We start from the raw sequence: 16,589 nt of genomic DNA on the forward strand, positions 1-16,589 counted from the left end.
CATTCACCCAGCAGGAGATCCCGTTCCTAGGCCACATAGTGGGAGGTGACAGGATACACATGGATGAAGGCAAAGTGCACTCCATCCTGGAGTGGCAACCGTCAGCCAAGGTCACTGAGTTGAGATCATTCCTTGGGCTGGTCAACTACTATAGGTGCTTCATCAAAGGTCACTCAGCAATAGCCATGCCATTGACTGACTTGCTCAAGAAAGGGAGAGTATGGGAGTGGAGCGCAGGGTGCCAGGAAGCCTTTGACAGGTTGAAACAGGCTGTGACTGAAGAGCCAGTCTTGGCTTTGCCAGATCATGCCAAGTCGTATGAGGTGCATACGGATGCATCAGACTTTACCATAGGGGACGTGTTGATGCAGGAAAAACGTCCAGTCACGTTCAAGAACAGGAAGCTGAATAAAACTGAACGTAAGTACATGGTCCAACAGAAGAAGATGACTGTAGTGGTGCACTACTTGCGCATTTAGTGCCATTACCTGTTGGGGTCGGGGTTCGTGGTTAGGACAGACAATGTGGTGACCAGCTACTTTCAAACGTAAAAAAAGTTATCCCCCAAGCAGACGAGATGGTAAGATTTTCTTACGAAATTTGACTTTCAGATAGAGTACAAGCTGAGGTGGGCGAACCTAGTGGCAGATACCCTGAGCAAGAAGGCTAACCTTGCTGCCATTAACCAACTATGAGGGACTTGTGCATGATCCTACAGCCAAGGCTCTTATAGAGTACGCCCAGCAAGGTAAGACTAGGCGATTTTGGATACAGGATGGTTTATTGTACACTAGAGGCAGTAGACTGTTTGTGTCACAGCACGGAAAGCTCCACAAGGAAGTTTTGCAAGAATGTCATAATTCAAGGTAGGCTGGATACCCCGGAGTGAGCCGTACCTTGGCACTGATCGAGGATCGGTACTATTGGTCGTACATAAGGGACGATATGGAATTCTATGTGAAGACTTGTCTTGTGTGCCAACAGGACAAAGTGGAGCTCAAGAAACCAGGTGGTTTCTTGGAGCCATTACCAGTGCCAAAGCGACCATGAGAAAGTGTTTCTCTAGACTTTATAGTCGATCTACCCAAAGCAGAAGGGTTTGAAAGCATCATGGTAGTGGTGGACAGGTTTTTCAAGTATGGAATCTTCATTCCAGCAACCAAGGAGTGCCCAACCGAGGAGGTAGCTCGATTGTTCTTAAAGAACATGGTTAAGTACCGGGAAGTGTCGAGGACCATTGTTAGTGATTGGGACGGGTGTTTCACAGACAGGTTCTGGACTGAGTTGTTCAAGCTGTTGGGGTCAGACTTGAACTTTTCGACCAGCATGCATCTGCAGACCGATGGGCAGACAGAGCGTATGGATAGACTATTGGAGGTCTACCTCAGGCACTATGTGAGTGCCACACAAAGGGACTGGCCAAAGCTACTAGATGTTACACAGTTTTCCTACAACTTACAAAGGAGCGAGGCAACGAACTAGAGCCCATTTGAGGTTGTGACAGGGCAACAACCACTAACACCCGGTTCGATTACTGTAAATTATACAGGGTTGAATCCAGCAGCATACAAGTTTGCCAAGGCATGGCAGGAGCAAACTGACTTGGCCAGAGTCTATCTACACAAGGTGACAAAGAGGTCGAAGAAATGGGTAGACCAGAATAGGCGGGACATGCAGTTCTAGGTTAGAGACTTGGTGTTGGTGAAGCTGCATCCCATTATGCGTCACAGGGGGCTGTACAAAGGCCTAGTCTGGAGGTATGAGGGACCTTTTCGAGTAGTCAAGAGGGTAGGCAAGGTTACCTATAAGCTGGATATACCGTCCAAGCTGAAGGTACACCTGGTGTTCCATGTGAGCATGCTCAAGCCGTTTCATGAGGATGAGGGAGATCCAGGACGAGCAGAGTCAAATCGTGCCCTATTGGAAGCAAGGGTCTCATATGAGAAGGAGGTCCACAGCATCATAGCTGACCTGGAGGTGAGACGAAAGAACTATCAACCAAGATAAGAGTACTTGGTGCGCTGGAAGGGACTTTCAGACAGTGAGGTGAGCTGGGAACCAACAGATGACTTATGGCAGTTCGGGGACCAGATCAGGCAGTACCATGCAGAAGACGCAACGAGGGCGTTGCATAATCAGGTGAGGGAGAATGTCACGCCCTGGGCGAGCGCGCTAGGCATATCAGGTGCACCAGCACGTGAGCCAAAGGTTGAGGCTTGCAGACCAGGCGTGCTAGCGGGTATTTATGCACAAGACCTAGGAGAAGAGGCCAGAACGCCCGCCCAGCTTGCAGGCCAACCCGTGAGACTAAGGCCTGGCATACAGGCTGCCCGTACCACATCCAGAAGGGCCCAAGGTGCTAGATACGCAAGTGAAGCTTCTGGAAGCTTCAGGATCAGCAGGAGCCTCCTGGCAGATTTGGTTAACGCTTGAAATCAGGAGTTAGAATCCTGATTGATTGTAACCTGTATAATCCCTTGATTTTAGCCTTTATTCTAGGGATAGTGCCATTAAGTGTAGCTGGAGCCTCAACTATAAATAGAGGGATGCTCCACCCTCATTTGTACTCCATCAAACACTTTTGTTTCAGTGAATATACAGCATATTCTAGCATTCTGTCTTGTTATCCCATTTCTTTTTAACTTGCGTAATCAGCCCTTCCCATTGTTATAGTGCCTGCACGCTTGTGTTTTAGGTTGACTTAAGCATAAAAGAAGAGATTCCAAGCCTAAGACCGCACGATTTCTGAGTCTAAGGTCGAAGCCCGTGACATATGCATTTGCTTGCCTTGCTCCACAAGTGCAAAATCAGCAAACACGTCCATCATACTTGACAGAACGCCCATCATGCTGCTATTTTTAAGCTGCCTGAACAACTCGATAGCCTTTGCCAATTTCTCTTCTTGAGCATATCCCAGAATCAATGCTCTCCAAGATGCCACATTCTTCTTTCCAATTAGATTAAATAGCCCTCGAACCTTAATCAAGTTCCCACATTTCACATACAAATCAATAAGAGAACCTGCAATAACTGCCTTACCTGAACATGGAAATCCACTAGTGATAAAAAACCATGAATTACTGATCCTTCCCCAATCTTACCAAGACGACTACAAGCTTTCAACATGGTTTTTAATGTGTACTCATCTGGGATCTCTCCATTTTCTTACATTCTATGGAACCAAGCATCATTACTGCTTCGTTGATACTTCCACATTTTGAATACATATCAACTACTGAATTTCCCACCAGACAGACATTTTCAAAACCAGATAATACAAACTTACTGTATTCCAATCTTAGGAACATTCAAAATCCCACAAGCTTTAAAATTCATGGAAAAAGTACACTGATATGGTTAAACAAATGAAGATACCATTTGACAGAAAAGTGACGATGTTTCTCTGGCGTTACCATTTTGTCACATATGAGCGCTGTCCAAGAAACCACATTTCTCTCAATCATTCTATCAGACAATGCAAGCCCTGTCCGTTTCACCACATTTTGCATAAATATCTATAAGATCATTGCTCAATATCAAGTCAAGACCAAATCCCATTTTCAAAGTACTTGTGTCAAAGGTCTAGACTTAAGCTCCGAACCCGTGCGGCTCCGAGACTCAGACATTCACCCTTCCGACGTTCCGAATCAGCCTGACCGTCACGGTTCACACCTTTATGAGGTATTGTCCCCTCTGGCCTCACGATTTTGTCCTACAAAAGACGCCTCACAAGACAGAGGTGGTGTGACAGAGGTGGTGTGAACCATTTTATACCCCAGTGACCCTCCTGACAGAGGTGGTGTAAACCATTTTATACCCCAGTGACCCTCCTATTATGTTCGATGTGAGATTCAGAACTCTTCCTTAAGTCCGTGACATTCTCCCGCACCCAGCCTTATACCCCAGTGACCCTCATGACAGAGGTGGTGTGAACCATTTTATACCCCAGTGACCCTCCTATTATGTTCGATGTGAGATTCAGAACTCTTCCTTAGGTCCGTGACATTCTCTCGCACCCAGCCTCCGTGACGCCCTCGTCACGGAGGCTGGCCATCCTGCCTATCTCCCTTGAGGCGCTTGACGTGGATCGAACGGTATAGGGTTGGCTCTAATACCACTTGTCACCGGTCGAGACTCAAGCTCCGAACCCGTGCGACTCCGAGACCCTGGCATTCACCCTTCCGATATCCCGAATCAGCCTGACCGTCACGGTTCACACCCTTGTGAGGTATTGTCCGCTCTGGCCCCCTGGCCTCATGGTTTTGTCCTACAAAAGGTGCCTCACAAGACGGAGGTGGTGTGAACCCTTTTATACCTCAATGACCCTCTTATTATGTTTGATGTGGGATTCAAGACTCTTCCTTAGATCCGTGACACCTGGATGAACCTAAAACCCCTTGATCTAGAGGAAATGGATGTCTGTTCATTTGCGGTGGGGCAAACAAAGGATATGATTAAAGCATATGATAATAGAACAAGAGCTTATCTTACAGCAGGATTTCCGATTCCTAGCATCTGGTAAATTAATTAAGGTCCTGCAGTGTGAGAATTACAAAAATGCAAACCAATACACTTCATTGAAGATAGTTTGAAATACAAAAAATAACTCGCAAGTACCCGAAAGAATATCTATTCAACTTGGAAAGTTCAGTGGGGAGCCAAAACATACAACATAAGACCCTAACGTATCCTGAAACTAATCAACAGAAATATGCTTGCTGAATTGCTATGTGAAGGAGAGGCCACATATGACAATTATTGCATATACACTGCAATCCATGAACACTGCATCAATCACCTTCTGTGCTACCAATCCTACCTCCAAAGTCTTGCTTAATTGCTCAGCCCAACTATAGTCATCTGTAGAAGCCGCTTTATTAACTTCTCCAATAGCTCTCTGGGAACTTCCGCCATCAGCAAAAAGAAGTCGCAAGATCACCAATGTTACATCGGTCAACAAAATGAAGTAAAGAAGCCTAAAGCTAATAATGGTTCCTAAGAATCTGTTTCCTAGAAGAGAAAATCCAAAATGTAACAATAAAACTAAAACGGCCACAATGGCTGAACATAAAAGGCGTGTCTTCTCAGATGCATCAATCGCAGAACTTATTTGCTTAGGAGTGAAAAAGTTTTGTTGCCGTGAACGCTGTACCACTCCTGAAGTAGAAATAAATGAACTTTGATCATCCAATGGAACTGGCAATGAGTTTGCTTCATCACTTGCATCCAAGGCAGGGTCTTTTGAAGGCTCAACGCTTGTCCTGCCTCTGTGCGATATGGATCCCTCACCAGTTCCGGTACGACTCAGATCAGCATCAAAACTAGGATCCTGTTTTGGCAACACAGGACTACAGGCTTTATCATGCGCACAAGGGGAAACTGCATATCAGCACAAATCTAAAAACAATTAGTCAAAAAGAACATGGAATCCAACAACGAAACCATTAGTATTAGCATCTTTAGAATTTTTGTTCGTTATTTCAATTACTAGGTGACATCAATGAAGGGTATTTAATGGCGCTTACAACAAGCAAGTCCAATGCTTTCAAGAACCCAAAAAGCTAAATCTGAAACGAGACGTTGACTAACTTTCCCCAATGCAAATTTTTGCCACCATTGTAATTCCATTGATCCTTTATTGACCCCTCCAATTATCCAGACATGATAAACTAAAACGACACTTGAAAAGATATTTAAATTGGAATGGATAAAAGGAGAAGAAATAAAGTACCGGCGGCGGCGGCGGAGGATTGACATGAGAAGTTGGGTGGTGGATCTTGATCGTGGAGAACCAACGGCGGAGGAGGGTCGCTGTCGGTTTGGTCATAAGAGTGAGGATCCAGACCTTGGACTTGATCCATAATAAAAGCCAAGCGGTCGGATCCTCTTTCAAGGATTTTCCTACGCCGACTTTCTCTGGTGCTTGTTGCCATGTTTACAACAAAATCCTAGTTTCAGAAAAACGGCTATAATTAAGCAGAACTGAAATTTTGAGACCACAACAGACCACGTAAAGAATTTGGTTCGCTGTTGCTTTGGTTTGACGTGGATATTGATGTTTCGGTCAAATTTTGGGCTTTGGTTTTGCTGTAAATTATATTTCGGGTTTCTGTTCAGTCACCATTCTGCCAATAACAAAAACTAGGTCACTTTTTGGGCTTTGGGCCAAATTAAAGTCAGATTGAGAAAATGTTGTCAGAAGTGGGATTTGAACCCACGCCCTCTTTCGAGGACCAGAACTTGAGTCTGGCGCCTTAGACCACTCGGCCATCCTGACTTGTGTGAAAGATTGTGGCAAAACTTGATAAATGAGGTTCCAGTGGACCAAGCTATGTAACCCATCCCCATTCCTAACAGCTTTCATTTGAGCTATTTTTCATTTAAATGTGAAACGTTTCAAATGAAGAGTAAACATGGGGTAGAGGCAATGGGCTCGGAGTTAGAGATGATCATTAACAAGTACATGCATGAAAAGACAGCAAAGGCAAAAGGCGCATACAAAATTTAGTTGGAATTCTCTAAGCAAGTTTTAGAGACCTGATATGCCACTGTTGTATTATCTAACGAGATATCACCTATGAATCAGGCACAATAGTGCCAACGGCAGAGTTAATTGACTGGCCTTTGCCTCAATCTATTATTTGTGCCCAAGTTTCCAGTTCCCACAGCAGGATGGATAGCATTACCAGCCTATCTCTTATGCCATTGTGATCCCATGGACATGTCTTTCTCAGTGTTCTCATCGCCCAAATTTTCCTTTTCATCTGAAGAATTGCGAGTTACTACCATTGTTGTCATCACATCTTTTCTTCTACTATAATCAAAATCATGCTCTTTACCATCACCATCAACTTCTCGAAGCTTGTCATCTTCAGTGCCACTACCCATGGAGTCACCTTTCCCGTCTGAACTGCCTTTTGAGACTGAGCCCTCCACATCTGAACCTCCATTGTAGGCAAAGGTTTGCGAGGCAAGCTTCTGTTCCCGGCTTTACTCCTCAACGTTCTTCCTTCTCCTGTATAACAAATTGAAGTCACACATAGAAGCAGAGATCACCCGATACCACTAGCAACTAGCATCCGCCATACCATTTCAAACGCATTCCAGTGTGCTGGTAACCATAAAAACCAGCGAACAAATGAACAATTCAAAGAAAGGAACCAAGCTTCTCTTCCAAGCCTACGATATCATTGCATTATTAAAATTTTTAACAGTTACACCAAATCGAAGTGACTATTGGTGATACATATAAGAAACTGAAATCCTCTAATTTCTAAACCTATGAAAACAACACATTTTCAATCTTGACAGAAACCAAATATTAAAAGAATTTACACGTTCTAACAGTAAGAAATGTTGAAAAACAACACAAAACCTAATTCCTTTCTTTCAATCGACAAATGATTACCTAATCAAGGAGATAAAGACGCAAAAGAAAGTTCTTTTACTCATTCCTTTGCTTCCACTCAATTCTCTTCCTCTTGAAAAAATAAAGGAATAACATGAGAGTCAATAGCAAGAAATTCCATGGTAACCCAAAGCTCATTCGGCTATCCGGATTTTCCCAATGGGAGTCGTACGAAATCCAGCTTTGATGATCGCCGGAACGATTATGAGGATGCCCTTGCGGTCTTTCCCAAAAACCCAGGGACCGGAAGAGAACTGGGCGGCGGCGAAAAGAAAGAAGCAGAACCGGCGTAAAGTCCGCCACCAATCTTGAATTCCTTAAGCTTAATTTGCTTTTGCATCGTTTCCGGATCTGGGCCCAGCCGGTTCGTCGACCCCAACGCCAAATCAAACTCCTCTTCACCCCTCGATCCTTGTATCCTTCCACGATCGGTCTTCTCCGGGGAGGCGGTCAACGTTTCCCCACGTTTCAGGATCTTGACCTGGCCCATCACCAGATTCTTCCCAGGCGGTTTGGCCACCATGGGTTCGGATTGCCTTCCGTTATTCGATTGGAACACTACAGAACTCCTCTTTCGACGACGAGAGCTGGAAAAATCGTTGTTGGGTTTAGGTTTGGTTATCTTAGGGTTAGGGTTTCTACGAGATCTCAGAGGATGGTCAACGCTCAGGGTTTCAAGACGGAACCGATTACGGAGACAGTCTTCGGTGCGAAGAATCGCGGTTGCCATAGGATTTTTGACAGGAAAAAAAATTTGGGAAAGAGTAGACGAAGGAATAGCAATGCTCTGATTTCTAGCTCACGACAATGGCGAAATTAACTACCAGCAACGCGGTTAGGGTATTTATAGTAAGCTTTCAATTCTTGTCCGTTAGGGATTGGGATTTCTTTGTAATTGAACCATAGTATTTTACTATTTTATAAGTATTTGAGTTTGAACAAAATTGTGTATGCTAGAAGTAATAGCGGATTAAATCGGACTGAATTTGATTTGAATCTTTAAGATAATATATAAAATTATAAATTTTTTAATTTTAATTAAATTTTATATAATTTAATTTGATTTGATTTGAAATTTATCAATTTGATCCATTGATATTTAATTTTTTAAAATTTGTTATATATTCATTTAATATAATTTTTTAATGTATTTAAATAAACTTATATATAAAATAATTATTTTATTTTATAAAAATTTAAATATATATAAAAGCTAAAAAATAAATAATTCAATTTAATTTTTTAAATTTTTTTTTACTTTTTGATTTGAAATTCAATTCAAACTTAATATATATATCATATTTGAATTTAATTCCAACCGAATAAAAAAAAAACAAAACTAAATATTACAATTTCAAAACCATTTTGGATTCTCATTTTTTTTTTATTGTTAGTGCCACTAGTTGAATCAAATTTGTTAAAACATTAAAAGATATATGAATTATTTTATTTTTAAATAAATTTTTATATTTTTATTATATTTTAAAAAGTTTTTATCTTTTAATTTGTATCCAATTGTAAATTTACTTATATTAAAATTTTATTTAAATATAACTTAAAGATTAAGACTTTATTTAGATATAACTTAAAAGTTAATATTTGAATGAAAATTAAATATTAAGGGCTTATTTGAATGTATTAAAATTTTTAAAATTTATTTAAATAAAATGATAAAGTTCATAATTTTGTTTTGGTTATTTTAACTGAATTTTTAATTATGTTGGCTTTTTATTGGTTTGGATGGATTATGTAAGAGATTCTTATCCAATCAAGATGCCGTTTTGACATTGAGTAATGGTATGTTGGAACAAAAACTCATACCCATTAATCTGTTATGGGTAAATGGCAAGGGATTTTTTTTTGTCCTTAATATTATTATTTGACTAAGCTTAACTTAAATTGCTTAGATGTTATTGGACTCAATTTGATGTTTCTAAAAAGTCATTATCATAAACAAACAAAAGGATATAACCAAAATGGGTTATGATTCATCAAGTTTTGAATAATGAAAATGTGGCAAGTATTGATAAAAAATCATGAATACTTACACAAGTTGCTAAAAAAAGTTTTTGGTTCAACTTGGGTTGATTATAAAAACCATTGATCCAATTCCAATACTAGCTTAGATCCAAACTTAAAAATGAAAAAAAAAAAAAAAAAAGAAGGGTCAAAATCATTTGATCAACTCAACACAATTTAAAAGGAAAGCTAATTGCCACCGATATGGGAAATAATAATATAAAATCTAAGTGATTATGTTTTTTGTATTTTTGGATACATAGAAAAAAAAATGCAAAGGGCCCTCAAGAAGACCATACCCATTACAAAAGTGCCTAAGGGGTTGGGCTTGATATGACCCATTTAACTAGCAATGAACTGGGCTCAAAAACTATAGTGTCATATTGTGCAAGGATGGGCCATGGTGTTACTCTTACTCTGGTGAAAATGAAAATATACTAAACTTCACAATTATGATGATTCTTGCCATATTTTGTAAGGATGAGCCTCGATTTTTTTTTTTTTTTTTAATAAAGAATATATTAATTTAGGGATAAAAATGGACTTTAGCTGTTGAAATTTAAATTTTAGATATATTGAATGCCATTAATAATTACGAACCAATGAAATTAAGTTTCGGATTCAAATGAAACTAAGAATATATATACCTTGCATTTGCTGAATTATATTACCAACAAGGAGAGTTATTCCCCAGGTGAATAGTTCACTTTCCATTCTTAGGACTAAAGTATTTTGCTCAAAACAACCAGGGTGATGTTATAAATGATATATCCTTTGATGGAGTTGAATTGAATTTTACCGCATAATGCAACTGTTACTCTTTGTTCATTTGAGTTACCAGGGCCGGCTTGTTTGATAGTATATGTTGAAACCGTAGGGATCTAGATTATTCTGTTCTCTGTGGAATATAGCCGATTTTGCAAATTGCATGGTTTGGTAAAATTGGTAATTATTATATTTATATCATATAAAATATTAATAATTTATGAATTAATATCATATTTTACATAAAAATTATATGTTATAATTTATATTGATATGAAAATATTATTTTTTTTATAAAAAATTTTTTTTAGTAGATAAGCTGTTAAATCTCTCAAATCAGGATAAAATTTACATTCAATATAATTTTAACAAATGATCATCGATCAGATTTGAACTCAAAATTTTTTTATAAAAAAAAATAATTTTAACCGATTGAATCAATCACTTATTAATAATATTTTTATTTTATTAAATTTATTTAAAATTTTTATCAAAAATTTAAATTATATTATTTTTATATTTTTTATTTTTTATTCATATTATTTTTTATCATATTACGTATTACATTTAAAATTATTGACTCTAATTTTGGGTCCACAAAAAAAGAACAAGTTTATTAGAGAAATCATTTAAAAGGCCGTAGAAATTAAAGATGTGTCCCTTTCTTCCTCATTCACTTTACTAACTCCACCCACCCTCTTTGCCTTTACACATTTTATTTATTAATCGTTTCTTCTTGTTGAATGTTTATCCGTTGTGCTTGGCTCATTAGTTTCAGCACCACCAATTGTTGACTGGATGTTCCCTAGCTTCTCAAAAAAGGCACCTTGGAAACTCAGAATTACCCTTCACCCAAGCCATGGGTGTATCCCAATTCAAGGCCAGCAATGGTCATTTTCTCTATCATGGGTGCCCTACCTTTGAGAAAAAAGAGATGCTCAATCAGTTGGTAAACAGGTTTGGTTGTACTTTTTTTTATTTGATCAGATTAAGATATCAAATCAGATATTGAACCTATTAAGCTCCTTCTCTTTTGACTACTTGAGTTGGAATCCATTTTTTTCCCTAAAAAGATGTGTTCTTCCCATATTACAAGGCCATGCGGTTGGTGCAGGGTCTTTCTCAATCCTGTCAGGGGGGAAATTCTTTGGAATTCTTATACATCCAACTCTGACTACTGAACAGGGTTATAGCTATTAAAAAACAGTAGTTGATCGACCTTGAATGTTGATTCCCTCGTGTGAGTTAAATCTAATCTCTATGAAAGTACCTTTTAATCCTCCCTCAAGCTCATCAACCATAGCAGCAGCAGGAACAAGGCTTTTAATGGCACATGAAAGCTCTCTGTGCCTCTGGGGTATTGCATTTGGTTTTGCAGAGCTCAGAATAGCTTTCACAATGGCAGATTTTTTTTTTATCACCCCATTAATTGAAACCTAATTATAACACGCAGCTGGGGCTCTTCACAATCACGGGGCCACTGTGAAAATCTGCAGGTACTGCCTCTGCCTCTCATGAAGTGGGTGGGTTCCAAGTATTTAAGACTTTGCACTGTCTTCCATGACATGAGCTCCGAAGGTTTCAATAATAGAAGCATAGAACCAAAAATTTTTCAAGTAATGAAGATTAAAGGACCAGTTCATCTACAGTTAGATGAAAAAAGATGGTGCGTTCAAAAGTACTACTAGGAAAACGTTTTACTGATGTAAGATAGAGTTGTATAAATTGATCACGTTTAGGGTTCTTAATCATAGAAAACCTCCGAGGCTACTTCCCTTGATGGATTCTTTTTCTGTCGTTCGCTGTATTGGATCGCATGTGGACCATGAAGCACAGCAGTCACTGCCAAGGAACACTACATGTCAAGGAGGGGTTTCACCTTTTTCTTTTTTTTTTAATGTCCTTCAAACACACAAAAGGCTAATCTCATCATAAATCAAGGGAAATAGTCTCTTTTTTTTTTTATCACAACCCTTGTCTTTACTCTTTACCTTCTTCGTTTCAATTCAACAACAAGATAAAAAATGAAAATCCTATCAAAGATCTTTATCTTGTCCCTACATGTACTGGCGTGCCATACGAATTGAAATTAATCTAATACAGAGTTGTAACCCCAGTGGGGATTCTAGACATGCGGGTGAAAAAGAAATAATACGAAAAAGGGATTGTAAAGAGTACTAAAGTAACGAATGTCATTCTTACTTCGTCAAATTCTTGTAACGGTTCAAATCGGCAAGAACAGCTTTCATTTTCCTCAAGAGCAGATGTCAAGGACATTTTGTCTTTTTTCTTCCCTTTTCTGCGCTTTGGGACAAGTTGACCAGGTTGCAGCTACAAGCTGAAATATAGTGTATTTACTTGCCTGCATCCCCATTTCCCCTATCAGCCCATGAATATGAATTCACACCTAAACCACCAAAAGAAAGGGTTTTCATCCCCCCTTTTACCCCATTTTTTCTTACCCCATAAAAAACAAATCATTTTCATTTACCATCCACTTCATCCCCTACAATGTACCCCATGGTTGTGATAAAATAATTTACACAAAGTATAATCATTAAAGGTCCAAAGAATGGTTCATAGCAGCTGTCATGTTAATTGCCCAATAAGTGTCTAATTGATTTTTGCTATTAAAGAATGATTCACCTTTACCTATGATTATGCAATTTTGCTTCAACTACAAAAGACTATGCAAAACCCTTCTCTTATTTCTATAACTAAACAATCAATATGATGATTTTAGTGGTGCCCACAGTGTTCATAAACTAATTGAATTAAGTAACTGGTGATAATGTATAGGATTCTCTCCAGTAAAAAAGTGAGAAAAGGATGGCTCAAAATCAAAGACATGGAAGCTTTATCCGTAATGGCAAACACCATCCAATAAACTTAAGACCGCAAGGCCCCATCTTGCCCCCAAAAGCAACCCAATGATATTCTCATATCAACTAATCACTATCCGTCATTCCCTCCTTTCATGCTTCCCTTCCCTATTTCCCATGTATCAAACTCAGCTAACACAAACACAGAAACACAGCTGGTGATGATCTTGACTGACCTTTTTTTTTTTCTTTGTTTGTGTTTATGCTTTGTTTCTCTTCCTTCTTCACTGCGAGTTCCAATGGAGATTTTCCGCTGGCCACACTTAAACCTCCTCTTCTCTTCCATGTTAATTGCAGTGGTTTTAGCTGCTGATCCTTATTCAGATGCTCTATTGAGCTTAAAATCAGAAATTATTGATGATTATAATAGTCTGGATGATTGGTTATTGCCTCCTGGAGGAAATCCTTCAGGGAAAGTACATGCATGTTCTTGGTCTGGTGTCAAATGTGACGAGAACTCCACCATTGTTATTGGTTTAAATCTTTGTATGAAGAATCTTGCCGGTAAGTTACCTGGAAAGCAATTCAATGTCTTCACTGAGCTTGTTGATCTCAACATCAGTCAAAACTCATTTTCTGGAGAACTTCCCGTTGAAATCTTCAACCTCACCAATCTAAGAAGCTTAGATATCAGCAGAAACAATTTTTCTGGCCACTTCCCAGAAGGAATAAAGGGTCTTCGAAACCTGGTTGTTCTTGATGCTTTTAGCAACAGTTTCTCAGGGCCATTGCCTGTTCAGCTTTCCGAGCTTGAATTTCTAAAGGTTCTCAATTTAGCTGGTAGTTACTTCAATGGACCAATCCCATCCGCATATGGGTCTTTCAAAAGCCTGGAATTTCTTCACTTAGCAGGAAATTTCCTCACTGGCAACATACCACCGGAACTCGGTATTCTCAAAACAGTGGCACATATGGAGATTGGCTACAACTCTTATGAAGGGAACATCCCATGGCAGTTGGGCAACATGAGTGAGCTTCAGTATCTTGATATTGCCGGTGCAAATCTCTCTGGCTCAATACCCAGGCAGCTCTCCAATCTCACCAAGCTTCAGTCACTATTTCTCTTCCGAAACCAACTCACAGGACTGATTCCACGGGAGTTTAGCAGAATCTTGCCTCTCACCAACTTGGATCTCTCCGATAACTTAATATCCGGGCCTATTCCTGAAAGCTTTGCAGAATTGAAAAATCTAAGTCTGCTCAGTCTTATGTACAATGAAATGAATGGCACTGTCCCAGAAGGTATAGCAGAACTTCCATCACTGGTTACTCTGTTTATATGGAACAATTTCTTCAGTGGGTCACTTCCTCGAAACTTGGGCAGGAACTCAAAGCTTAGATGGTTGGATGTTTCAACCAACAGGTTCATTGGCAGCATTCCACCTGATATTTGTGCAGGTGGTGAGCTATTTAAATTAATCCTGTTTTCGAACAAGTTTACTGGCAATCTTTCACCTCTATCCAATTGTTCTTCGCTTGTTCGCCTTCGACTTGAGGATAATTCATTCTCAGGTGAAATCCCTTTGAAGTTCAGCCATCTTCTTGATATCACATACGTAGACCTGTCCAGGAACAGGTTTACTGGTGGAATTCCCTCAGATATTTCTCAAGCTTCAAAGCTTCAGTATGTCAATGTCTCTAATAATCCAGGACTAGGGGGAATGATCCCAGCACAAACATGGTCTTTACCATTTCTTCAAAATTTCTCTGTATCATCTTGTAACATCTCAGGGAATCTACCTCCTTTCAGATCATGCAAGTCCATTCTTGTCGTTGAACTGCAGATGAACAGTATGTCAGGAGCAGTCCCAAAAAGTATTTCCAATTGCCAGGCACTTGGGATGATTAATTTAGCTAGCAATCAGTTAACTGGTCAAATAACTGAGGAGCTTGCTAGCCTTCCTGCCCTACGTATTGTGGATTTGTCATGTAATAATTTCAGCGGTTCAATACCTTCAGAGTTTGGCAAGTCTTCAAGCTTAGTACTTCTAAATGTATCATTCAATGATATCTCCGGTGTCATTCCCTCAGAAAAGGTGCTGCAATCAATGGGTAGAAGTGCATATGTTGGAAATCCAGAGCTATGTGGAGCACCTCTTAAATCATGTTCAGGATCAATGGCAATTTTTGGAAGCAAAGGCAGTGGAAAGCTCAGGCTAGTTCTGTTGCTTTGTGCTGGAGCAATCATACTTATTGCAGCATCAGTTGTCTGGCTAATTTATCTCCGCAAAGGAAGCAAAGGCCAGTGGAAAATGGACTCTTTCATCGGACTCCCACAGTTTACAGCAAATGACATTTTGAGGAGTTTCAATTCTACTGATTCCATGGAAGAATTGCCACCGCTATCAGCTGCAGTTTGCAAAGCAGTACTACCTACTGGAATAACAGTTTTGGTCAAAAAGATAGAATGGGAGCCAAAGAGAATGAAGCTTGCATCAGAATTTATAACACAAATTGGAAATGCAAGGCACAGGAATTTGATCAGATTACTTGGTTTCTGCTACAACAAGCATTTGGCTTATCTGCTGTATGATTACTTGCCTAACGGAAATTTGGCTGAGAAGGTGAGAACTCGAAGAGATTGGGCAACCAAGCACAGAATTATAACTGGAATTGCAAAGGGACTTTGCTTCCTTCACCATGACTGTAATCCTGCAATTTCTCATGGAGATTTGAAGTCATGTAATGTAATCTTTGATGATAATTTCGAACCCCGTCTAGCTGATTTTGGGTTCAAGTATTTGATACAGTTGATCAAAGGAACAGTTCCAGCAACAACTTCCAGATTGATAACAGGTTCAATTATGTACTCACTTTCTATGGATTCCTTTATACAAAATTTTGCCATTTCAAACGAACAAAATTAACTTTAAGTTAAAGTCCTAACATATTCAAAGCTGAAAGAATGTCTGAACGAATTGTAACGTACTTTCTTTTTTTTTTTCTAGAATCAGTTCTTGATTTCATATTTGATGATTGAAACAGGTCAATTCAATGATGCTATCAAAGAGGAACTATACAAGGACATATACAACTTTGGGGAGATCATCATGGAAATATTAACATCTGGTAGGCTGACAAATGCTGGACCAAGCATACAGAGCAAACCAAGGGATGTTCTTTTGAGAGAAATATACAATGACAATGAAGCTGGTTCCACCAATTCACTGCAAGAGGAAATAAAACAGGTTTTTAATGTCGCTCTGCTCTGCACCAGAAGCAGGCCAGTTGATCGGCCATCCATGAAAGATGCCTTGAAGGTTCTGTCAGGGGTGAGGCCGACAGGTAAATAGTAGTAGTACTTTTGAAGGAGAGTCGCAATATTTGATTCACCATACGGTGGAAGGACCTCAACAGATACATATATATACATATTTAGTGTAGTAAATACGTTTGGTTGATAAAAATATTCTTCTTTTTTTTTTTTTAAAGTTACAATATTTGTATTTTGATTTGGTTGACAGCTTGTTTATATCAATGAATATCTATAGTTATTGCCTACATAAAAATGCAAA

At 39.2% G+C, this 16,589-nt stretch overlaps 3 protein-coding genes and 1 non-coding gene across 5 annotated transcripts; 1 reads left to right on the top strand and 3 right to left on the bottom strand.

Annotated features, from left to right (window-relative positions):
• Window positions 1-4,549: 4,549 nt before the first annotated feature.
• Window positions 4,550-6,227, bottom strand: LOC111300427 (uncharacterized). 2 transcript variants are annotated; one of them, XM_022896058.2, is made up of 2 exons: window positions 5,732-6,227; window positions 4,550-5,379 (listed from the first exon to the last, which is right to left on the bottom strand). In XM_022896058.2, exons 1-2 carry the CDS (start codon window positions 5,931-5,933, stop codon window positions 4,727-4,729), a joined length of 855 nt encoding a protein of 284 aa, XP_022751793.2. In that variant the 5' UTR covers window positions 5,934-6,227; the 3' UTR covers window positions 4,550-4,726. The 2 variants fall into 2 exon arrangements, with proteins under 2 accessions (XP_022751793.2, XP_022751792.2); XM_022896057.2 differs by lacking the exon at window positions 5,732-6,227 and adding an exon at window positions 5,526-5,709.
• On the bottom strand, window positions 6,194-6,277 carry TRNAL-CAA (transfer RNA leucine (anticodon CAA)). The gene has a single exon. It is a non-coding gene; the product is annotated as a tRNA-Leu (tRNA).
• A 1,152-nt stretch (window positions 6,278-7,429) lies between these two features.
• On the bottom strand, window positions 7,430-8,316 carry LOC111300428 (uncharacterized). Its single transcript, XM_022896059.2, has one exon. The coding sequence runs from the start codon at window positions 8,136-8,138 to the stop codon at window positions 7,611-7,613; it is 528 nt and encodes a 175-aa protein (XP_022751794.1). The 5' UTR covers window positions 8,139-8,316; the 3' UTR covers window positions 7,430-7,610.
• A 4,656-nt stretch (window positions 8,317-12,972) lies between these two features.
• Window positions 12,973-16,583, top strand: LOC111299338 (uncharacterized). Its single transcript, XM_022894474.2, has 2 exons — window positions 12,973-15,870; window positions 16,060-16,583. Exons 1-2 carry the CDS (start codon window positions 13,170-13,172, stop codon window positions 16,365-16,367), a joined length of 3,009 nt encoding a protein of 1,002 aa, XP_022750209.2. The 5' UTR covers window positions 12,973-13,169; the 3' UTR covers window positions 16,368-16,583.
• Window positions 16,584-16,589: the final 6 nt, after the last annotated feature.

Source organism: Durio zibethinus, chromosome 18 (assembly GCF_047325235.1).
Source record: "Durio zibethinus cultivar Kanyao isolate XHJ-2024 chromosome 18, ASM4732523v1, whole genome shotgun sequence".
NCBI lineage: Eukaryota > Viridiplantae > Streptophyta > Magnoliopsida > Malvales > Malvaceae > Durio > Durio zibethinus.